At 42.6% G+C, this 25,655-nt stretch overlaps 1 protein-coding gene across 9 annotated transcripts in view; it reads right to left on the bottom strand.

Moving 5' to 3' along the window:
- specc1la (sperm antigen with calponin homology and coiled-coil domains 1-like a) overlaps positions 1–25,655 on the bottom strand; it is a 400,129-nt gene that overhangs the window by 244,608 nt on the left and 129,866 nt on the right. For all 9 annotated transcript variants that reach the window (XR_010967162.1, XM_068005421.1, XM_068005423.1 and 6 more), the window contains exons 4-5: positions 23,203–24,833; positions 9,923–10,130 (exon numbers count right to left, since the gene is read on the bottom strand). Coding sequence is in view for 8 of the 9 variants with exons in the window: in XM_068005421.1 (XP_067861522.1) it covers positions 9,923–10,130; positions 23,203–24,833 (1,839 nt within the window). In the remaining variant the exon portion in view is untranslated. The remainder of the gene's footprint in view (positions 1–9,922; positions 10,131–23,202; positions 24,834–25,655) is intronic.

The raw sequence follows: 25,655 nt of genomic DNA, 5'->3' as shown, positions 1-25,655 counted from the left end.
AGCTGTAATTTCCACCCCTTTCTATTCCAGCCCTCGAGATAAAGGCCAATGTTCCATTAGCTTTTTAAATTATTTTTCGTACCCATCCACTAGCTTTTAGTAATTTCTGTACTTCGACCCCTAAATCGCTTTGCTCCTCTTCCACAGTTCCGAGCTTCTCACCATTTAGAAAATACTCTGATCTGTCTTTCTTAGGTCCAAAGCAGATGATCTCACATTTCCCCACATTGAAATCCATCTGCCAGTTTTGCCCACTCACTTAATCTATCAATGTCCCTTTGCAACTTTCTGCTCCCATCTACACTATTTACTGTGCCACCTGTCATCAGCAAATTTGGATTTGGGGTTCCCTATTACTTTCATCCAAGTCATTGATAAATATAGTGAAAAGCTGTGGCCCCAGTACAGATCACTGGGGGACACCACTAGTCACATCCTGCCAATTTGAGTACATTCTCATTATTCCTACTCTCTGTCTCCTACCTCCTAACTAAGTTTCTATCTGAGTCAATGGATTGCCTCCAATTCTATGCCCACTCATTTTTGTTAACAGTCTCTTATGTGAATGCCTTCTGGAAGTCCATATAAATAACATCCATAGACACCCCCTTATCTGCCACGTTTGTTACCTCCTCAAAAAAATTCAATTAGTTTCGTTAGATATGACTTACCCTTTATAAATCCATGGTGGCTCTCTCTGATCAGCTCATATTTGTCCAAATGGGAAGGGAGAGAGCAGGAAAGGAGAGAGAGGAGAGAATGGGAAATGAGAGGAACGAACAGGAAAGGAGAGAATGTTATATCGAGTCCACAGCACAGAAACCGGCCATTCGGCCCAACTGGTCTATGCCGGCATTTATGCCCCACAAGCGCTTCCTCCCTCCCTACTTCATCTAACCCTATCAGCATATCCTTCTATTCCTTTCGCCCTCATGTGCTTATTTAGCTTCCCCTTAAATGCATCTATGCTATTTGCCTCAACTGCTCCTTGTGGTAGCAAGTTCCACATTCTCACCACTCTCTGGGTAAAGAAGTTTCTCCTGAATTCCCTATTGGATTTATTAGCGACTATTTTATATTTATGACCTCTAGTTTTGGACTCCCCCACAAATGGATACGTTTTCTCTACGTCTACCCTATCATTATCTTAAAGACCTCTATTAGATCACCCCTCAGCCTTCTCTTTTCTAGAGAAAAGAGCCCCAGCCTGTTCAGCCTTCCCTGATAAGGATAACCTCTCAGTTCTGCTATCATCCTTGTGAATCCTTTTTGCACCCTCTCCAGTGCCTCTATTTCCTTTCTATAATATGGAGACCAGAACTGTGCACAATGTGTGATCTAACCAAGGTTCTATATAAGTTTAACATAACTTCTTTGCTTTTCAATTCTATCCTTCGAGAAATGAACCCTAGAGCCTGACTTGCCTTTTTTCTGGCCGTAGTAATCTGCATCACTACTTTTAGTGACTTGTGTATTTGTACCCCTAAATCCCTTTGATCTTCCATCCCGTTTAGACTCTTATTTTCCAAGGAGTATGTGGCCTCCTTATTCTTCCCACCAAAATGCACCACTTCACACTTATCTATATTGAAATTCGTTTGCCAATCACACACCCATTCTGCAAGTTTATTAATGTCTTCTTGCATTTTGATGCATTCTTCCTTTGTATTAACTACACCCCAAATTTGGTGTCATCCACAAATTTTGAAATTGTACTCCCGATTCCAAATTGTTAATGTAAATGGTGAACAACAGTGGTCCCAGCACCGATCCCTGTGGAACACCACTTCCCATCTTTTGCCAGTCTGAGCAGCCACCCTTAACTCCTACTCTCTGTTTTCTGTTTTGTAGCCAGCTTGTTATCCATACTGCTACCTGTCCCCTGACTCCACATGCTCTGACTTAGTCATGAGTCTACTATGCGGTACATTATTGAAGGCCTTTTGAAAATCCAAATATATTACATCTACTACATTACCCTTGTCTACCCTTTCTGTTACTTCTTCAAAGAATTCAATAAGGTTGGTCAAGCATGACCCTCCCTTTTGAAATCCGTGCTGACTATTCTTTATTATATTTTCGTCCTCTAGATGTCTTTCTATTACATCTTTGAGTAAAGATTCCATTATCTTTTCTACCACCGATGTTAAGCTAACTGGCCTATAGTTCCCTGGACTTGTTCCATCTCCCTTTTTAAATATAGGAATCACATTAGCTGTCCACCCTATCCTCTGCCACTATTCCCTTAGCTATTGAATTTTTATATATATGTAATAGTGCCTCTGCTATCTCCTCCCTAACTTCTTTTAATATTTGAGGATGCAATCCATCTGAACCAGGGGTAGTGTCCTCCTCAAATTTGCTTAGTTTATCAATTATCTCCCCCCTTTCTATCTTAAATGTTGTTTGATCTCTTCTTCTAATGTCCTGCCCACCATGTTAGTCTCCCTGGTAAATACTGAGGCAAAGTAATTATTTAATATTTTTGCCATTTCGCTGTCATTACCTGTGAGTTTATTGTGTGTATCCCTTAGTGGCCCTATCCCTACCCTGATTTTTCTTTTGTTATTTATGTGTCTTTAGAATACTTTACTATTTCTTTTTATATTCCTTGATAATTTTATTTCATAGTTCCTCTTCGCTTTCCTAATTGTTTTATTGACTTCTTTCCTAACCTCTTCATATTCCCTTTCGTCATCCTCTACTTTATTGTCTATGTATTTAGAGCATGCCTTTTTCTTTAGTTTCAATTTTACCTTTAACTCTTTATTCATTCATGGTGTTTCATTATTGGCTAGTTTGTTCTTGTTTTTTTTTAAAGAGGAATATATTTCTCCTAAACTCTAATGATCACCGTTTTAAATATTTCCCACTGCTGTTATATTTCTTTGTCTGTCAAAATTTTTTTCCAGTTTACCTTCCCTAGTTCCATTCTCATCCCCTCAAAATTAGCTTTTTTCCAAACTAATGGAAGTGTAGTGAACAGTGAGGAGAATAGCGATAGACTTCAAGAGGATATAGACACACTGGTGGGCACAGGCGGACACGTGGCAGATGAAGTTTAACGCGGAAAAATGTGAGGTGATGCATTTCAGTAGGAAAAATGAGGAGAGGCAATATAAACTAGAGGGCACAATTCTAAAAGGGGTGGAGGATCAGAGAGGTCTGGGGGTACATGTGCATAAATCATTGAAGATGGCAGGGAAGGTTGAGAAAGTGGTTAAAAAAGCATACGGGGTCCTAGGATTTATAAATAGAGGCACAGAATACAAAAGCAAGGAAGTCATGATTAACCTTTATAAAACACTGGTTCGGCCACAACTGGAGTATTGTGTCCAGTTCTGGGCAGCGCTCTTTAGGAAGGATGTGAAGGCCTTAGAGAGGGTGCAGAGGAGATTTATTAGAATGATTCCAGGGATGAGGGACTTAAATTACGTGGATAGACTGGAGAGGCTGGGATTGTTCTCCTTGGTACAGAGAAGGTTGAGAGGGGATTTGATAGCGGTATTCAAAATCATGAATGGTCTAGACGGAGTGGATAGAGAGAAACTGTTCCCATTGACGAAAGGGTCAAGAACCAGAGGGCATAGATTTAAGGTGATTGGCAAAAGAACCAAAGGTGTTATGAGGAAAAACTTTCTTACACAGTGAGTGGTTAGGATCTGGAATGCTCTGCCTGAGGGGGTGGTGGAGGCAGATTCAATCATGGCCTTCAAAAGGGAACTGGATAAGTACTTGAAACAAAAAAATGTGCAGGGCTACAGGGATAGGGTGGGGCAGTGGGACGAGCTGGATTACTCATGCATAGAGCTGGCGCGGACTCGATGGGCCGAATGGCCTTCTATGATTACTTGGGTCTTTGTCTTACTTATGTCTTTCTCAATCATTATTTTAAACCTTATTATGTTATGAATACTATTTCCTAGATGTTCTCCTACGCTTACTTCTCTTATCTATTCTGGTTCATTTCCCATTACTAGATCCAGCAGTGATTCCTCTCTTGTTGGGCTTCTCACATAGGAAAGGAGAGATCGGGAAGGGAGAGGGGGAGAGATCGGGAAGGGAGAGGGGGAGAGATCGGGAAGGGAGAGGGGGAGAGATCGGGAAGGGAGAGGGGGAGAGATCGGGAAGGGAGAGGGGGAGAGATCGGGAAGGGAGAGGGGGAGAGATCGGGAAGGGAGAGGGGGAGAGATCGGGAAGAGAGAGGGGGAGAGATCGGGAAGGGAGAGATCGGGAAGGGAGAGATCGGGAAGGGAGAGATCGGGAAGGGAGAGATCGGGAAGGGAGAGATCGGGAAGGGAGAGATCGGGAAGGGAGAGATCGGGAAGGGAGAGATCGGGAAGGGAGAGAGGGGAAAATAGGGGCCATAAGGCAAGCAGAATTGAAATGTTTTTCCAATTTTATGTTCAAGTATGGCATTTATTTTAGTATTTCAGGGTTAATATATTACAGTAATAAAGCTGTTCATAATGCTCAAGCAACTTTATTACCGTAACATTAATACTACTATCAGCACACCACATAAACCGAAAACAATACCAGTCAGCTCAAGCAACCTGGAATATCTCGAATTGTCTGCAATCTAGGGGACAACCACGTGCCACAAGTCAGGGCAAGCTCTTCGTAATGGCTCTGCGATAGAGTTGTCCATTTTTTGATCAGATAGAGTCAAATCTAACTGAAAAAGCTTTACTTTTCCTGCAATCCCTGAAAGCAGCAGCATATCAGTAGTGACAATATCCTTACTCCTTATTTCTTCAAATTGACAAGTCAGAAAGAACGCTGCACAACTGTGCAGCATAATAAATGATGCGTGACTGGTCATACTCACTGAAAAAAAAATACCATAGGCTGAATTAGGAGTCCGAATTAAGGGTTTGGGACCAAGAACAGCAGCGTTGTAGAATGTGAAATTGTTAGCGAAGTTATTTCTTTTATATAGCCAGCCTGTTGTAATACTGACCTTCCCCCACTGGAGGTTGCTGATTTACTTTCTAAATCACATATACAAAGCAAGCTCCTTTTACTCAGTCTTAAACCACAGCAACTTACAACTGCAGTAACGCTGTAACAAAAACATTCCACATTTTCTTCTCTTTCTCTCATTCGTATATTTACATTTCTTTCCATCACTGACGTGGAGTCTGAATACTGAAGAAAACTCTTCTGTCAGGATCTACTTAATGTACTGAATATCACTTAGATTCTCCAGTCATTACATGCTCCTTCAACGCCTCTCCTCCGTTGTCCAGCTGGGTGGGACTGCGCTCGCCTGGTTCCATTCTTATCTATCCAATCATAGCCAGAGAATCTCCTGCAATGGCTTCTGTTCCCGCTTCCACACCATTACCTCTGGGGTCCCCCAAGGATCTAACCTTGGCCCCCTCCTATTTCTCACCTACATGCTGCCCCTCGGCGACACCATCCGAAAACACGTCAGATTTCACATGTACGCTGTCGCCATCCAGCTCTACCTCACCACTGCCTCTAATCTGTCAACGCTGCTTGTCCGACATCCAGTATTGGATGAGCAGGAATTTCCTCCAATTAGATACTGGGAAAACTGAAGCCACTGTCTTTGGTCCCCGCCAAAAACTCCGTTCCCTAGCCACCGACTCCATCCCTCTCCCTGGCCACTGTCTGAGGCTGAACCAGACCGTTCGCAACCGTGGCATCCTATTGGACCCTGAGGTGAGCTTCTAACCCCATATCCTCTCCATCACCAAGACCGTCTACTTCCACCGTAGTATCGTCCGTTTCCTCCCCTGCCTCAGTTCATCTGCTGTTGAAACCCTTATCCATGCCTTTGTTATCTCTGGACTCGACTATTCCAATGCTTTCCTGGCTAGGCTCCCATCTTCCACCCTCCGTAAATTTGAGCTCATCCAAAACTCTGCTGCCTTATCCCAAGTTGCACCAAGTCCCGCTCACTCATCACCCCTGTGCTCGCTGACCGACATCAGCTCCCAATCCGGCAACGCCTTGATTTTAAAATTCTCAACCTTGTTTTCAAATCCCTCCCTATCTCTGTAACCTCCTCCAGCACTACAACTCTCCGAGATCTCTGCGCTCCTCAAATTCTGAACTCTTACCTTATCCCTGATTTCCATTACTCCACCATTTGCAACTGGGCCTTCAGCTGCTAAGGCCCTAAACTCGGGAATTTCTTCCGTAAACCCCTCTATCCTCCTTTAAGATGCACCTTAAAACTATCTCTTTGACCAAGCTTTAGTCACCTGTCCTAATATCTCCTTGTGTGGCAAATTTTGTCTGACAACGTTCCTGTGAAGCACCTTGGGACATTTTACTATGTTAAAGGAGCTGGATAAATGCAAGTTGTTGTTATAGAACGTGCTCCCTTCCCAAAATGGTATTTACACCACAGTGAAATAACCGAAGTCTCAGTCCTGCTATTAGTATGGTAACATTATAGCAAGACCAAAATGATTACAGCCCAGACATTAAAGGATGGAATGGACTTCTGGGTCGGGCAGTGGAGGTAAAACATCTCGTGTATGCACTCACTTCCCATCCAATAACTTCATGTAACACTTTCCTGTCACACCTTTCTGTCACAATTAAACCTACTTATTCATTTTACTTTGAGCAGGTCTTCCATGGTTGCCCTCCAAGATACACTCACTGACCTGTGACCTCCTACCTGTTTCTCCCATGATAATAGAACTATTCTCCACGGTGTCACCCGCCCTGGAGCTCCATCAGCCAGCCTGTTCTCTGTTCCTTCTCTGCTGCTGCCTCTTCCCCACACCAACCCCCTCTGTGAATAGGTGTCCCTCCCTTTGCAACCCTAAACTGACCATGAATCCCTACCATGCCTACCAACCTCCCTCAGCTGTTTCGCAGGTGATGCATACATCTTTTTAGTGCTACACATCCCTCCAGGTGAAGGAGAGTTGGGATGTCTGCATAAATCTTTAAATCTACATACAAGTGATCTTAACACACAGTACAGGCATTGGGAAAATCACAAGTGACCAATACAAAAAGAAAGTATGAAAAGAAACTTGCAAGGAATATCAAAACCAATACGAAGAACTTTTATAGTTATATTAGGAAAAAGAGGGTCGTCAGGAGCAGTGTTGGCCCCTTAAAAACTGAAACTGGGGATATTGTCATTGACAATGGGGAAATGGCGGATATGTTGAACAATTACTTTGCGTCAGTATTTACAGTCGAAAAAGAGGATAGCATGCCGGAAATCCCAAGAAAACTAATATTGAATCAGGGACAGGGACTCGATAAAATTAATATAAGTAAAGCAACAGTAATGAAGAAAATAATAACACTAAAGAGCGACAAATCCCCAGGACCAGATGGTTTCCATCCCAGGGTTTTAAAGGAAGTAGGTGAGCACATTGCAGATGCCATAACTATAATCTTTCAAAGTTCTCTAGATTCAGGAACTGTCCCTCTGGATTGGAAAATTGCACGTCACTCCGCTTTTTAAGAAAGGAGAGAGGGAAACCAGGGAATTATAGACCAGTTAGCCCAACATCTGTTGTGGGGAAAATGCTGCAGTCTATAATTAAGGATAGGGTGACTGAATACTTCGAGAATTTTCAGTTAATCAGAGAGCATGGATGTGTGAAAGGTAGCTCGTGCCTGACAAACCTGATTGAATTTTTTGACGAGGTGGCTAAAGTAGTGGACAGGGAATCATAGAATCATAGAAGTTTACAACATGGAAACAGGCCCTTTGGCCCAACATGTCCATGTCGCCCAGTTTATACCACTAAGCTAGTCCCAATTGCCTGCACTTGGCCCATATCCCTCTATACCCATCTTACCCATGTAATTGTCCAAATGCTTTTTAAAAGACAAAATTGTACCCGCCTCTACTACTGCCTCTGGCAGCTCGTTCCAGACACTCACCACCTTTTGAGTGAAAAAATTGCCCCTCTGGACCCTTTTGTATCTCTCCCTTCTCACCTTAAATCTATGCCCCCTCGTTATAGACTCCCCTACCTTTGGGAAAAGATTTTGACTATCTACCTTATCTATGCCCCTCATTATTTTATAGACTTCTATAAGATCACCCCTAAACCTCCTACTCTCCAGGGAAAAAAGTCTCAGTCGATCCAACCTCTCCCTATAAGTCGAACCATCAAGTCCCGGTAGCATCCTAGTAAATCTTTTCTGCACTCTTTCTAGTTTAATAATATCCTTTCTATAATAGGGTGACCAGAACTGTACACAGTATTCCAAGTGTGGCCTTACTAATGTCTTGTACAACTTCAACAAGACACCCCAACTCCTGTATTCAATGTTCTGACCAATGAAACCAAGCATGCTGAATGCCTTCTTCACCACCCTATCCACCTGTGACTCCACTTTCAAGGAGCTATGAACCTGTACTCCTAGATCTCTTTGTTCTATAACTCTCCCCAACGCCCTACCATTAACGGAGTAGGTCCTGGAATGTCAATGGATGTTATTTATATGGACTTCCAGAAGGCATTTGATAAGGTCCCACATAAGAGACTGTTAGCTAAGATAGAAGCCCATGGAATCGAGGGAAAAGTACGGACTTGGTTAGGAAGTTGGCTGAGCGAAAGGCGACAGAGAGTAGGGATAATGGGTAGGTACTCACGTTGGCAGGATGTGACTAGTGGAGTCCCGCAGGGATCTGTCTTGGGGCCTCAATTATTCACAATATTTATTAACGACTTAGATGAAGGCATAGAAAGTCTCATACCTAAGTTTACCGATGACACAAAGATTGGTGGCATTGTAAGCAGTGTAGATGAAAACATAAAATTACAAAGCGATAGTGATAGTTTAGGTGAATGGGCAAAACTGTGGCAAATGGAATTCAATGTAGACAAATGTGAGGTCATCCACTTTGGATCAAAAAAGGATAGAACAGGGTACTTTCTAAATGGTAAAAAGTTAAAAACAGTGGATGTCCAAAGGGACCTAAGGGTTCAGGTACATAGATCATTGAAGTGTCATGAACAGGTGCAGAAAATAATCAATAAGGCTAATGGAATGGCCTTTATATCCAGAGGACTAGAGTACAAGGGGGCAGAAGTTATGCTGCAGCTATACAAAACCCTGGTTAGACCGCACCTGGAGTACTGTGAGCAGTTCTGGGCACCGCACCTTCGGAAGGACATATTGGCCTTGGAAGGAGTGCAGCGTCGGTTTACTAGAATGATACCTGGAGTTCAAGGGTTAAGTTACGAGGAGAGATTACACAAATTGGAGTTGTATTCTCTGGAGTTTCGAAGGTTAAGGGGTGATCTGATTGAAGTTTATAAGATATTAAGGGGAACGGATAGGGTGGATACAGAGAAACTATTTCCGCTGGTTGGGGATTTTAGGAGTAGGGGGCACAGGGTGGTAGAAGTTTGGAACTCTCTTCCACAAACGGCAATTGATACGAGCTCAATTGTTAAATTTAAATCTGAGATAGATAGCTTTTTGGCAACCAAAGGTATTAAGGGATATGGGCCAAAGGCGGATATATGGTGTTCGATCACAGATCAGCCATGATCTTATCAAATGGTGGAGCAGGCATGAGGGGCTGAATGGCCTACTCCTGTTCCTATATTCCTATGACACTCTTAATTTAACTCAGATTGCCCTCACCACCAATACTTACACTTGCGTTACACAACTCAAAATGCTCTCTAGATACAACCCAAGTTCGAAAAGGACCGAATCTATAATTGTACTGCTGGGTGTTTATCAGAAGTCAAATGGACGTGATACAAAAATTGCACACTCCCACCATTAAGTTTTACTGAAATTTTACTGACAACTGCCTATAAACTGTTCAGAGTATAAATAGGGTTTCAACATACAGATTTCAATAGAAATCAAGCACACCACACACAACCTAGAAATGAACAGGGAAATTTGGATGTTTGGAGCACCAGCTGGATTTCACTGTACTTACTCTCCAAGTCTGAAATGATGAGGTTGTCGTGGAGTTTGACCGTTCGATGCTGTTCCACTTCGTCCTCTAGTTCAAAAATGGTCTCTTTCATGTCATTTATCTCAGTTTCTTTTTCTTCCAGCTCAGCTCGCTGTTTCTCCACATTCAGGTTAAGTTCATCTATCTGCTTTTTGGCTTCTTCCTGGAAAACTCTGTATTCATCTTCAACCTGAAACACAGGCAATGCAATGACTTAGAAAGTATCAAGATTACAACATAGGGTCAACATGCTGTAGCCAGAGGCTGATGCACCTCGAGTTTTTGTTTCTTTTTAAAAAGGGAGAGGTACAGAGGGAAGAGATGAGCCAAATAACTGAGGCTTTGAGAAGGAAAGAAGAAAATCACTTGCATCTTGAACAAGTTGGCCTGGAAACTCTGCAGGGCTACAAACAGTCACCCTCCATAACTGTCAGAAGATCAGCGGAACCCCGGGTACACAATATTTATCCCTCAACCAAAGTCACTAAAACAGATAACCTGGTCTTTTATTTCATTGCTGTTTATGGGACCTTGCTGTGCGCACATTGGCTGCCGCATTTCCTACATTACCACAGTAACTTCACTTCAAAAATACTTGGCTATGAAGCACTTCTGGAGGTTGTGAAAGGTGCTTTATAAATACAAGTCTTTCTTTTCTTTATCATCAGCAACTTCAGTATCAGATGCTGAGAGGATGTTACCCCCTCATGGGGGAATCTAAAACTAGGGGGCATGGTCTCAGACTAAGGGGTGGCCCGTTTAAGACGGAAATTAGGAGGAATTTCTTCTCCCAGAGGGTCGTGAATCTTTGGAATTCTTTACCCCAAAATGCTGTGGAGGCTGAGTCATTAAATACATTCAAGGCTGAGTTAGACAAATTTTTGATCAGCAAGGGAGTCAAATGATATGGGGAAAAGGCAGGAAAGGGGAGTTGAGGTAAAAATCAGATCAGCCATGATCTCATTAAATAGGCACGAAGGGCCAAATGGCCGAATCCTGCTCCTATCTCTTATGGTCTTATGGTCCTGTTGTATCTATTCCTAAGTAGTTCATGTAAATTGGAAACGAAAGAGCTCCTCAGGTAAACCACTACCCATAACTGAAAAAGCTCCATTTACTCCTCTTCTATCCTCTTGCCATCTCTTTATCCGTATGGCTACATTCTCTTTGAAACCAAAAGTAAGATTTTCACTTGCTAGCCAGGCATAAACTGGCTTCGCAGATCGGCCACCGATTATAGAAAGCACCCAACTTTCACTCCCATCAATCCACATCGCCAGTTTTACACCCGGGCTCCTAGTTTATTATCTACCCCCACATCTTAATTTCCAATCGAATTCTCCTATGGTATCAATCCTTCCAAATGGCCACATACAAGCTGTACTGTGAGGGACACTTGGAAAACTCTTGGCAAGCCTTCAAAGAGGAGACAGTTCGGGTACAGACTAGACACAGTCCCACGAGGGGGAAAGGAAGTGCTTTCAAAGCTAGAGCTCCCTGGATGACTAAAGATATAGAGATTAAAATGAAACAGAAAAAGGAGGCTTATGATAAATGTCAAGTTTATAATACAGCAGAGAACCAGGCTGAATACAGAAAGTACAGAGGAGAACTGGAAATGGAAATAAGAGGGGCAAGGAGAGATTATGAGAATAAATCAGCAGGTAACATAAAAGGAAACCAAAAGGTCTTTTACAAACATATAAAAAATAAAAGGGTAGTCAAAGGAAGGGTGGGGTCAATTAGGGCCCATAAAGGAGATCTTTTTGTGGAGGCAGAGGGCATCGCTAAGGCACTAAATAAGTACTTTGCACCTGTCTTCACTAAAGAGGATGCTGCAATGTCACAGTAAAAGGAGGAGGTAGCAGAATAATTGAATAGGATAAAAACAGATAAAGAGGAGGTACTTGGAAAATTGGCAGCGCCCAAAGTAGAAAAGTCACCTGGTCTGGATGGGAAGCATCCTAGGTTACTGAGGGAAGTACAGATGGAAATTGCAGAGGCTCTGGCCACAATCTACCAATTCTCCTAAGACATGGGAGTGGTGCCAGAGAGCTGGAGGATTGCAAATGTTACACACCTGTACAAAAAAAGGGGAGAGGGATAAACCAGGTAATTACAGGCCAGTCAGCCTAACGTCAGTGGCGACAAAATTAATTGTCACTTGGGAAAAAAATGGGTTAATCAATGAAAGCCAGCACAAATTTGTCAAAGGCAAATCGTGTTTGACAAACTTGATTGAGTTCTTTGATGAAGTAACGGAGAGGGTTGATGAGGGTAGCGTGGTTGATGTTGCGTATATGGACTTTCAAAAGGCACTTGATAAAGTACCACATAATAGATTTGTTAGCAAAATTAAAGCCCATGGGATTAAAGGGACAGTGGCAGCGTGGATACAAAATTGGCTACGGGACAGAAAGCAGAGAGTAGTGGTGAATGGCTGTTTTTCAGACTGGAGGGAAGTATATAGTGGTGTTCCCCAGGGGTCAGTATTAGGACCACTGCTCTTTTTGATATATATTAATGACCTGAACTTGGTTAATCGATGCTTTAATTTCAAAGTTTGCAGATAACATGAAACTTGGAAATGTAGTAAACAGAATAGTAACAAACTTCAGGAGGACACAGAGAGACTGGAGAAATGGGCAGACATATAGCAGATAAAATTTAACACAGAGGAGTGTGAAGTGATGCATTTTGGAAGGAAGAATGAGGAGAGGCAATATTAACTAAATGGTACAATTTTAAAGAGGGTACAGGAACAGAGAGACCTGGGGGTTAACATACAGAAATCTTTGAAGGTGGCAGGACAAATTGAGAAGGCTGTTAAAAAAAGCATATGGGATCCTTGGCTTTATAAACAGAGGCATAGAGTACAAAAGCAAGGAAGTTATGCTAAACCTTCATAAAACACTGGTTAGGCCTCAGCTGGAGTATTGTGTTCAATTCTGGGCACCACACTTTAGGAAGGATGTCAAGGCCATAGAGAGGGTGCAGAGGACATTTGATAGAATGGTACCAGTGATGAGGGACTTCAGTTATGTGGAGTGACTGGGGGAGCTGGGATTGTTGGATTCAGGCATTCAAAATCATGAAGGGTTTTGATAGAGTAAATAAAGATAAACTGTTCCCACTGGCAGAAGGGTTGGTAACCAGAGGACACAGATTTACAGTAATTGGCAAAAGATGCAGTGGGGAGATGAGAAGAATTTTTTTTTAAACGCAGCGAGTTATTATGATATGGAATGTACTGCCTTAAAGGGTGATGGAAGCAGATTCAAAGTAACATCCAAAAGGAAATTGGATAAATACTTAAGGGGAGAAAACTGCAGGGCTGTGGGGAAAGAGCAGGAGAGCGGGACTAACTGGATAGCTCTTTCAAAGAGCTGGCACTGGCACGATGGGCTGAATGACCTTCTGTGCTGTATGACTAACTACTTAATCTCCTGGAAGACTTAAACAAACAGAAGGTCAGGCTTCCAAGAAAAAAAGCACTGATCTTTCTCTCTGGTCACCAAAAATAATCAAGCTAAAACTCTAAGATAGCAGTTTAAGATTCCACTTTACACTGTTTGATCTCCTGTGGTGTCTTCAGGTGAAGTGGAGTGAGTGGTGGGATAATTGGACCAGGGACCGCAGATAGAATTCAGTTCCAATTTTAAAGTCATACATTCTGTCTTTATTTTTATATTCCCATTCGAAATTCCGAGATCCACAGTGATGCTATAGCGCCTCTACTGGGGGAAGGCGTAATTACAGTGGCGCAAGTTTTACCGAGGGAGTGTACATCATAGAATCATAGAATGGTTACAGCACAGAAGGAGGCGATTCAGCCCATCAAGCCGGTGCCGGCTCTTTGCAAGAGCAATCCAGTTAATCCCATTCCCCCACTCTTTCCCCATAACCCTGCAAATGTTTCCCTTCAAGTATTTCTCCAATTCCTTTTTGAAAGCCACGATTGATTCTGCTTCCAACACCATTTCAGGCAGCGCATTCCACATCATAACTACTCGCTGCGTAAAAAAGTTTTTCCTCAGTTTGAGAGCGAGGATCTTGGGTCTGAAACTACTGTATTAAACTTAAATAAGGGCAATTATAAAGGAAAGAGGGCGGAATTGGCTAAAGTGGACTGGGTAAACAGATTAGATGGTATGATGGTGGATAAACAGTGGCAAACATTTAAAAAGATATTTTATGACTCGCAACAAAAATATATCCCTGTGAGGAGGAAAGACTCCACAAAAAGGGTGAACCAACCATGGCTAACGAAGGAAGTCAAGGATGGTGTCAGGTTAAAAGAAAAAGCATACAACATGGCAAAGATTACTGGTAAGCCCGAAGATTGGGAAAACTTTAAAAACCAGCAAAGGATGACTAAAAATAATAAAGAGGGAGAAAATAAATTATGAGAGTAAACTAGCAAGGAATATAAAAACTGACAATAAAAGCTTCAACAAGTATATAAAAAGGAAGAGGGTAGCTAAAGTAAACATTGGTTCCTTAGAAGATGAAACTGGGGAAATAATAATGGAAAACAAGGAAATGGCAGAGGAATTGATCAGATATTTTGTATCTGTCTTCAAAGTAGAAGACACTAATAACATACCAATAATAGTAGAAAATCAAGGGGCAAAGGGGAGGGAGGAACTAAAAACAATCACTATCACGAGAGAAAAAGTACTTGGTAAACTAATGGGTCTAAAGGCTGACAAGTCCCCTGGACCTGATGGCTTGCATCCGAGGGTCTTAAAGGAAGTGGCTAGAGATAGTGGATGCAATGGTTGTAATCGTCCAGAATTCACTAGATTCTGGAAAGGTCCCAGCGGATTAGAAAACCGCAAACGTAACACCCCTATTCAAGAAGGGAGTGAGACAGAAAGCAGGTAACTATAGACCAGTTAGCCTAACAGCTGTCATTGGGAAGTAGTAGCAGGACATTTGGAGACTCATAATACAATCAAGGAGAGTCAACATGGTTTTATGAAAGGGAAATCGTGTCTGACACATTTATTAGAGTTCTTTGAGGAAGTAACGGGCAGGGTGGATAAAGGGGAACCAATGGATGCAGTATATTTGGATTTCCAAAAGGCATTCGATAAGGTGCCACATAAAAGATTACTGCACAAGATAAGAGCTCATGTTGTTGGGGGTAATATACTGGCATTGGATAGAGGATTGGTTAACTAACAGAAAACAAAGAGTCGGGATAAAAGGGTAATTTTCAAAATGGCAATCTGTAACTAATGGGGTGCCGCAGGACTCAGTGCTGGGGCCTCAACTATTTACAATATATATCAATGACTTGGATGAAGGAACAGAGTGTCTTGTGGCCAAATTTGCTGATGATACAAAGATAGGTGGAAAAGCAAGTTGCGATGAGGACACAAAGTGTCTGCAAAGGGATATTGACAGGTTAAGTGAATGGACAAAAATTTGGCAGATGGAATATAATGTGGGAAAATGTGAAGTCATCCACTTTGGGAGGAAAAATAAAAAAGCAAAATATTATTCGAATGGAGAAATACCACAACATGCTGCTGTACAGAGGGATCTGGGTGTCCTCGTATATGAAACACAAAAAGTCAACATACAGGTGCAGCAGGTAATCCGGAAGGCAAACAGAATATTGGCTTTTATTACTAGGGGGATGGAGTATAAATGCAGGGAAGTCATGCTACAACTGTACAGGGTGATGGTGAGACCACACCTGGAGTACTGCATACAGTTCTGGTGCCCTTATTTAAGGAAGGACATACTTGCATTGGAGGCAGTTCAGAGTCTGTTCACTAGGTTGATTCCGGGTATGGAAGGGTTGTCTTATGAGGAAAGATTGAACAGGTTGGGTCTATACTCATTGGAGTTTAGAAGAATGAGAGGAGACCTTATTGAAACATATAAGATTCTGAGGGGGCTCGATAGGGTAGATGCTGAGAGGATATTACCCCACATGGGAGAATCTAAAACTAGGGGGCATAGTCTCAGAATACGGGGTCGCCCGTTTAAGACGGAAATGGGGAGGAATTTCTTCTCCCAGAGGTTCGTGATTCTTTGGAATTCTTTACCGCAAAAAGCTGTGGAGGCTGAGTCATTGAATACATTCAAGGGTGAGTTAGACAAATTTTTGATCAGCAAGGGAGTCCAAGAATATGGGGAAAAGGCAGGAAAGTGGAGTTGAGGTAAAAATCAGATCAGCCATGATCTCATTGAATGGCGGAGCAGGCTCGAGGGGCCGAATGGCCTACTCCTGCTCCTATCTCTTATGGTCTTATGTCGCCTTTGGTTCTTTCGCCAATCATCTTAAATCTGTGTCCTCTGGTTCTCGACCCTTCCGCCAACAAGAACAGTTTCTCTTTATTTACTTTATCTAAACCCTTCATAAGAACATAAGAAATAGGAGCAGGAGTAGGCCATGTGGCCCCTCGAGCCTGCTCCGCCATTCAATAAGATCATGGCTGAACTTCAACCAGAATTCGACTTTCCCGCCCAATCCCCTATCCCTTTCATTACCCGACAGTCCAAAAATCTATCTATCTCAGCATTGAACATATTCAACGACTCAGCATCCACAGCCCGCTGGGGTAGAGAATTCCAAAGATTCACAATCCTGAGTCAAGAAATTCCTCCTCTTCTCAGTCTTAAATGGCTGACCCCTTATCCTGCAACTATGCCCCCTAGTTCCAGACTCTCAGCATCTACCCTGTCAAACCCCCTCAGAATCTTGTATGTTTCAATTAGACCACTTCTCATTCTTCTAAACTCCAGAGAGTATAGGCCCATTCTACTCAATCTCTCCTCATAGGACAACCCTCTCATCCCAGGAATCAATCCAGTGACCCATCGTTGCACCGCCTCTAAGGCAAGTATATCCTTCCTTAGATAAGGAGGCCAAAACTGTACACAATAATCCAGGTGAGGTCTCACCAAAGCCCTTCACAATTGTATGACTTCCTTACCCTTGTACTCTAACTCCCTTGCAATAAAGGCCAACCTGCTATTTGCCTCCCGAATTGCTTGCTGTACCTGCATGCTAACTTTTTGTGATTCTTGAACGAGGACACCCAAATGTCTCTGAACACCAACATTTAACAGTTTCTCACCATTTAATTTTGAACACTTCTACCAAATCTCCTCTCAACCTTCTCCACTCTAAGGAGAACAACCCCAGTTTCTCCTGTCTATCCACACAACTGAAGTCCCTCATCTCTGGAATCATTCTAGTAAATCTTTTCTGCACCCTCTCTAAGGCATTCACATCCTTCCTAAAGTGCGGTGCCCAGAATTGGACACAATACTCCAGTTATGGCCAAACCAGTGTTCTATAAATGTTCAACATAACTTCCTTGCTTTTGAACTCTATGCCTCTATTTATAAAGCCCAGGATCCCGTATGCTTTCTCAACCTGCCCTGCCACCTTCAGAGATTTGTGCACATATACCCCCAGGTTTGTCTGTTCCTGCACCCCCTTTAGAATTGTACCATTTAGTTTATATTGCCTCTCCTCATTCTTCCTGCCAAAATGTATCACTTTGCACTTCTCTGCGTTAAATTTCATCTGTCATGTGTTCACTGGTTCCAGCAGACTGTCTATGGCCTCTTGAAGTCTGTTACTATCCTTCTCACGGTTTACCACACTTCCAAGTTTTGTGTCATCTGCAAATTTTGAAACTGTGCCCTGTACACCCCAGTCCAAGTCATTCTTAATTGTTTAAGAAGGGCGGCAGGGAAAAGCCTGGGAACTACAGACCAGTGAGCCTGACATCTGTAGTGGGTAAGTTGTTAGAGGGTATTCTGAGAGACAGGATCTACAGGCATTTGGAGAGGCAGGGACTGATTAGGAACAGTCAGCATGGTTTTGTGAGAGGAAAATCATGTCTCACGAATTTGATTGAGTTTTTTGAAGGGGTAACCAAGAAGATAGATGAGGGCTGTGCAGTAGACGTGGTCTACATGGACTTTAGCAAAGCCTTTGACAAGGTACCGCATGGTAGGTTGTTACATAAGGTTAAATCTCACGGGATCCAAGGTGAGGTAGCCAATTGGATACAACATTGGCTTGACGACAGAAGACAGAGGGTGGTTGTAGAGGGTTGTTTTTCAAACTGGAGGCCTGTGACCAGCGGTGTGCCTCAGGGATCGGTGCTGGGTCCGCTGTTATTTGTTATTTATATTAATGATTTGGATGAGAATTTAGGAGGCATGGTTAGTAAGTTTGCAGATGACACCAAGATTGGTGGCATTGTGGACAGTGAAGAAGGTTATCTAGGATTGCAACGGGATCTTGATAAATTGGGCCAGTGGGCCGATGAATGGCAGATGGAGTTTAATTTAGATAAATGCGAGGTGATGCATTTTGGTAGATCGAATCGGGCCAGGACCTACTCCGTTAATGGTAGGGCGTTGGGGAGAGTTATAGAACAAAGAGATCTAGGAGTACAGGTTCATAGCTCCTTGAAAGTGGAGTCACAGGTGGATAGGGTGGTGAAGAAGGCATTCAGCATGCTTGGTTTCATTGGTCAGAACATTGAATACAGGAGTTGGGATGTCTTGTTGAAGTTGTACAAGACATTAGTAAGGCCACACTTGGAGTACTGTGTACAGTTCTGGTCACCCTATTATAGAAAGGATATTATTAAACTAGAAAGAGTGCAGAAAAGATTTACTAGGATGCTACCGGGACTTGATGGTTCGACTTATAGGGAGAGGTTGGATAGACTGAGACTTTTTTCCCTGGAGAGTAGGAGGTTAAGGGGTGATCTTATAGAAGTCTATAAAATAATGAGGGGCATAGATAAGGTCGATAGTCAAAATCTTTTCCCAAAGGTAGGGGAGTCTATAACGAGGGGGCATAGATTTCAGGTGAGAGGGGAGAGATACAAAAGGGTCCAGAGGGGCAATTTTTTCACTCAAAGGGTGGTGAGTGTCTGGAACGAGCTGCCAGAGGCAGTAGTAGAGGCGGGTACAATTTTGTCTTTTAAAAAGTATTTGGACAGTTACATGGGTGAGATGGGTATAGAGGGATATGGGCCAAGTGCAGGTAATTGGGACTAGCTTAGTGGTATAAACTGGGCGACATGGACATGTTGGGCCGAAGGGCCTGTTTCCATGTTGTAAACTTCTATGATTCTATATATTTCAAAAAAAGCAGTGGTCCTAGTACCAACCCCTGGGGAACAGCATTGTATAACTTCCTCCAGTCCGAAAAACAGCCGACCACCACTACTCTCTGTTTCCTGTCACTTAGCTAATTTTGTATCCATGTTGCCACTGCCATGGGCTTCAATTTTGCTGCCAAGCCCATAATGTGGCACTTTATCAAATGCCTTTTGAAAGTCCATATACACATGAACCGCATTTCCCTCATCAATCCTCTCTGCTATCTCATCAAAAAACCCAATTAAGTTGGTTAAACACGATTTGCCTTTAACAAATACGCGCTGACTTTCCTTTATTAATCCACACTTGTCCAAGTGGCTATTAATTTTGTCCCAAATTATCGTTTCTAAAAGCTTCCCCACCACCAAGGTTAAACTGACTGGCCTGTAGTTGCTGGGTTTGTCCTTACACCCTTTTTTAAGCAGGGGTGCAACATTCGCAATTCTCAAGTCCTCTGGCACTACCCTCATATCTAAGGAGGATTGGAAAATTATGGCCAGCACCTCTGCAATTTCCATCCTTACTTCCCTCAGCAACCTAGGATGTATCCCATCCGGACCGGGTGATTTACCTACTTTAAGTACAGCCAGCCTTTCTAATACAATATCAATGGCTTGGATGAAGGGACCAAATGTATGGCTGCTAAATTTGCTGATGACACAAAGGTAGGTAGGAAAGTAAGTTGTGAAGTGGACATAAGGAGTCTGCAAAGGGATATAGATCGGTTAAGTGAGTGGGCAAAAATTTGGCAGATGGAGTATAATGTGGGAAAATGTGAACTTGTCCACTTTGGCATGAGGAATAGAAAAGCAGTATATTATTTAAATGGAGAGAGATTGCAGAACTCTGGTATAGTGGGATCTGGTATCCTAGTACATGAATCACAAAAAGTTAGAATGCAGGTACAGCAAGTGATTAGGAAGGCAAATGGAATGTTGTCATTTATTGCAAGGCGAATGGAATATAAAAGTAGAGATGTTTTGCTACAGTTGTACAGGGCATTGGTGAGACCACATCTAGAATACTGTGTGCAGTTTTGGTCTCCTTATTTAAGAAAGGACATAACTGCTTTAAAGGCGGATGAGAGAAGGTTCACTCAACTGATTCCTGGAATGAGGGGGTTATCTTATGAGGAAAGGTTGAACAAGTTGGGCCTGTATACACTGGAGTTTAGAAGAATGAGAGGTGATCTTACTGAAACATATAAGATCCTGAGGGGACTAGAAGGGGTAGATGCTGAGAGGATGTTTCCCCTTGTGGGAGAGACTAGAACTAGGTGCCACAGTTTAAAAATAAGGGGTCTCCCATTTAAGACGGAGATGAGGAGAAATTTTTTCTCTGAGAGTCGCGAGTCAGTGGAATTCCCTTCCCCAGGCTGAGTTAGATAGATTCCTGATTAACAAGGGAGTCAAAGATTATTGTAGGTAGACGGGAAAGTAGGGTTGAGGTCACAATCAGATCAGCCATGATCTTGTCAAATGGCAGAGCAGGCTCGAGGGGCCGAATGACCTACTCCTGCTCTTAATTCATATGTACCTCCTTTTTCGCCCATCCAGTATCTCAGCTACCTCCTCTTTTACTGTGACTTTGGCAGCATCTTCTTCCTTGTTAAAGACAGATGCAAAGTACTCATTTAGTACCTCAGCCATGCCCTCTGCCTCGATGCATAGATCTCTTTCTCGGTCAGCCCCACCCCTCTTCTTACTACCTTTACTATTTATGCGCCTATAGAAGACTTTTGGATTCCCTTTTATGTTAGCCGCCAGTCTATTCTCATCCTCTCTTATTTCCTTTTTCATTTCTCCCCTGTACTTCCTATATTCAGCCTGGTTCTCACTTGTATTATCAACCTGACATCTGTTACCCATCCTCTTTTTCTGCTTCATCTTACTCTCTATCTCTTTTTTCATCCAGAGAGCTCTAGCTTTGGTTGCCCTACCTTTCCTCCTCGTGGGAATGTACCTACACTGTACCCGAACCATCTCCTCTTTAAAGGCGGCCCATTATTCGATTGCAGTTTTGCCTGCCAATCTTTGATTCCAATTTACCCGGGTCAGGTCCGTTCTCAACCCACTGAAATTGTCCCTCCTCCAATTAAGTATTTTTACTCTAGATTGCTCCTTGTCCTTTTCCATAACTGATCTAAACCTTATGATACTATGATCATGGTAATTATAAATGTGGGCACAGGAATTTATCATATGTAAAAACTTCTAATACATTAAAATGGAATAGTCAGCATTGTAAAGTATGTGGCTTTCATCTTTCTCTTTTTCAGATTTCCCTATAACATTTATTGTTCCTTGATTGAGAAATTAAGACCGAGATTGGCTGCCAGGCTTCCGTCATCCATGATCCAGCCACTGGATGGTATATAAGAGTAGCATATGGTGACGTGTTCTCCAACATTCCTTTCTCCATCTAGAATGGTAAAGCTTGGGAAATGATTGCGCAGGAAAAATGTAGGGGCAAACCTACAATCCTACTGCACTCCAAAACACCATATATTCATATGTCAGTCAACTGTACCATCAGAGCGAAGTTATTTTATCAATTCCAGTGAGGCACTACTTTATGACAATTGAAAACTGTCTGAACATGTGATGCTGCCACTGTGGCACTATAATGAATCCAGTCAAAGCTGAAGTAATGGATAGCTCATATGTCAATCAATAGTTTCATGTTAGGATTATTTGCACGGAGTGCTGACTGATAGTTAAGTTATCCATTACCTTCTACACCAAATTTAAGAAGCACTAACACAAGGCAACAGGGAGCGAACATTTCTGTATTTAAAATTCAATGTAGATACAGTTCACACTTCAAACATTTCCTGGAAGATAGTGGAAGTTATTGACCAAATGCTAATTTAATATAGGGGCTGATATTTTTACTTCAGGAAATGTATTCCATGACTAGCTGACATGGATCAGTAACTTAGCAATGATACAACTTGTCACCTGCCATTCTTGCCCCTACATATTTTTAAATTGCAAGTTATGAACTAAAATGGTTCTAAAGTCTACTTTGCAGCAGCTGCTGCAGCAGGTTTAACCTGGCAGGGGTAGAGTGGAGCAACAAGTTCAGAACTGTTCTAGCAACTCTACCTGACCAAAATGTTGTCAGTAGTGTCAAAATAACCCTTTAATATGAACACCTAGTAGGAAAACTAAAACAGCGACTTTACCCAATTATTGTCGTTGAAGAAAATGAACCATGTGCTTATTAGGCAGCTGGACAGCTGGACTGAACGACCTGACCAGCACGAGGCCAATCAAATTATGTGTACTGTAGCTAGTTTTAATTCAACCTTTTTCAGTTCCAACAGTCAACAAGCAGTGACATCTCAGGTTAGGTTTCGGTTACCCCATTGAACCTGGATAAATGCCTGTACAGTGAAAGCATATTAGTGTCTCACCATTGAATGAGTGATGGAGTGACAAAGACATGGGTGATGAGTTCCCAATCTCAGTTTTGCCATTAGGAAGTGTTTGGTACTGTCATCCAAATGGATGAGGCACTTGCTCTATAGGGAGGAGGAAAATCAGAATGAAATAGTGATCCAAACCAGTCTTCTGCACCTCCTGGAGGCCAAGATAACAATGGCCTATTGGAGCATCCAGGAGGTGACCAGAAAGGAGAGGACAGGAACCAAAATAAGTTTAAAATGTAGATGGGATGGGAGATGAGAACATAGAAAGTTCACTTCCCATATTCATTCATATTACTTGGATTTTTGCCCTTCTATAACATCCATCCCACCTACTTCAATACAAAAGCCTCCCAACACTGCCTTCAATAGTAAGCAATATGCCATTTGTAGCTGGCTACCAGATGGAGTAGTTGAGGCGAATAGCATAGATGCATTTAAGGGGAAGCTAGATAAGTACACGAGAGAGAAGGATGGGCTGATAGGGTGAAATGAAGTAGGGTAGGAGGAGGTTCGTGTAGAGCATAAACAACGGCATAGACCAGTTCCCGAATGGCTGTTATTTTTATGTAATTCTATGTAATACCTCTTCTTCCCAAACTGACAAACGTTGGCGGAATCTCTTTTGCTGGATTCCCTTAAAAGTGATGTTTGTGCACTACTTTTACAACCACCGTACCTTAGCTAGCGTATCCTGTAGTCGATTAGCATCATTACGAGTATGGGCCAGTTCCTCCTGGAGGTTGTTGTACAAGGCCTCGATTTTCTCTTTGTCCAGTCGCGTGGTTTCCAACAGTTCTTGTAAATCTGACTTGTCGCCAGCATTGTGGAAAGCATACAACTCCGCAACCTTCTGTTTCTCGTGTTCCAACAGAGCCTTGAACCTGTTCAGCTCAATCTGATCATTCGCAACAGTTGCTTTATATTCTTCCAGTGCTCCTGCAAGGGCTGTTTTGGCTTTTTGCTCAGACTCCATGATCCGCTCCATTTGGTGGTTACGCTCTTTGAGAGCGCCTATCAATTCCTGAGCGTCCTTGTTATCTTGCTCTGCCATTTTTAAGGTGTTACTTAAGTGCTGCTGCACTCCAAGAAGTTGCTCACGTTCAAAACGTGCATTTTCAGCAAGGTCCATATATCGCTGCTCTAGTTCCATGTAGCGGCCACTTTTTACATCTTCGTCTAGTACATAAGAAATGTGGTGTTCATCCAGCAAGGAGCGAAAGTACTCGTTCTGTCGACTGAAGTGCTCCAATTTATCACTTTGCTGGCATAAGGAGTCCATCAGAATAACTTTTTCCTCCCCTAACCTCTCATTTTCAGAATTCAGCTCTTGTGTTATCTGCTGAAGGTCTGCAAGCTCCTGAAGGGTCGCTTGAAGCTCCTCTGCTGTGCTGTGCTGGTTTTCTTCCATCTGGTGAATGCGCTCCGTTAGACAAGCCACCGACACCTCACTTGCATTCCCACTGCTCCCTTTCCTGGAGCGCTCTCTGCTTGGCGCACCCTCGGACTCAGAAGATGATGAGGGAGCATCTAACGCATCATCACTAGAAGTAAGCGGTTGGTAGACCTCACTGGATTCACTGTCCAAGTTATCCAGAGAATTGCTGCGGTTGTCAGTTAACGTGTTCTCATCCTGGCTCAGGAGGTCTTCCATAGAACCAGGTGCTGATCCCTCCACTGAGGAAGTTAAGGTGCCACCATCACTCTGGTTGCCAGCAGCTACCTCAGGACTCAAGGACTGAAAGCCAAACAGCTTCTCTGTGCTGTCTAACTTTTGTTCCAAAGAGAAGCCAAGGGCATTTAATCGATCCTTTAGCATTCGGTTCTCATTTTTCAGCTGGTTCAGCTCATCCCGGATTGTACTGTTCTGCTCTTCCAACTGGAGAAGACTCGACTCTACGTCTCTAGGCTGATGGGGTGCAGCACCCTCTTTTACCTCAGTCTTTTCCTCTCCCTCTCCTTCCAGCAAGTCGTTGCTCAGTCCCAACTGGGCACGCATGTCTCTAAGTTCATTTTTCATGTGCAAGATCTCCATGTCCTTATTTTTAGCCAAAGCGAGAAGATCTTTTACCTTTGCTTCTAAAGCAGTTTTATCACTGATCTGACCATCAGATTTGGACTTACTTATTCGAATCTCAGACTCTGCTGACATCCGGCTGCGAGAGCGTTTAGCGGCATCATTACCTCCCTGGCTGGCAGATGACAATTTTTTGCTTGTGCTCTGTCGTGGCCGGTCACGGATTTTATCTCTGTTACAGTTGATCTCTTTATTTCCTGCAGCTGCATTCCGTTTGGCTGTTGCACTCATACCTGGATAACAAAAATAAAAGAAACTTTTAAAACCTCCACAAAGGACATTACAAAAAAAACAAATATTTTATGTGTTAGAATTTGATTTTTTTTAAAATCCAGCTATGTAAACGTCACGAGACTGTGCAAAATGTCTGGCTTTCCTCTCAAAACTAAAGCCATATGACTGAAGGCATTAAACATCTCTAGAATTTAAAACATACACAGCCTCAGCAAAATAAACCCTACAGTTGTTCAGCACAGCACTGAAAACAGTAGCTTCAGGTGACCAACAATGAAGATCAATGCCATGTGCTGAAATGAAGCTGTTTTACACAAGAATAATTTGGAAGGGATGCAGCACCTGTTAAAGAAAGAATGAAGTTACATTTATATAGCACCGTTCACATCTTTGGGACATCCCAATGCTCATCACAGCCAATGGATTACTTTTAAAGTGCAGTTATTATTGTTACATAGGCAAAGATGGCACCAATTTGTGCACAGCAAGGTCCCACAAACAGCAATCAGATAAATCTCTTTTGATAGTGTTGGTTGAGGGACAATTGTTGGCCAGGACAACTCCTCTGCTCTCCTTCCAATAATGCCACAGGATCTTTCACACCCACCCGAACATGTCCTGGTGAGGGGCTTGAATCTCCTGACTCAGTGGCAAGGTGTCCACCAGTGAGCCACAGTGACGTTATTTTTCAATTTTTTCTACTCGTCTATCTACAACAGTGTGACTTTGAGTCTTGCCATTATCATCCGTTTTCTACGATAAAATTAGAGTGCTGACCAAAGTCAGTTATGTGGTCCATTTCTTAAATGTAAGTACTAAGT

Source organism: Heptranchias perlo, chromosome 25 (genome assembly GCF_035084215.1).
Source record: "Heptranchias perlo isolate sHepPer1 chromosome 25, sHepPer1.hap1, whole genome shotgun sequence".
Classification (NCBI taxonomy): Eukaryota; Metazoa; Chordata; class Chondrichthyes; order Hexanchiformes; family Hexanchidae; genus Heptranchias; species Heptranchias perlo.
This window is presented reverse-complemented; position numbering and strand designations above follow the sequence as displayed.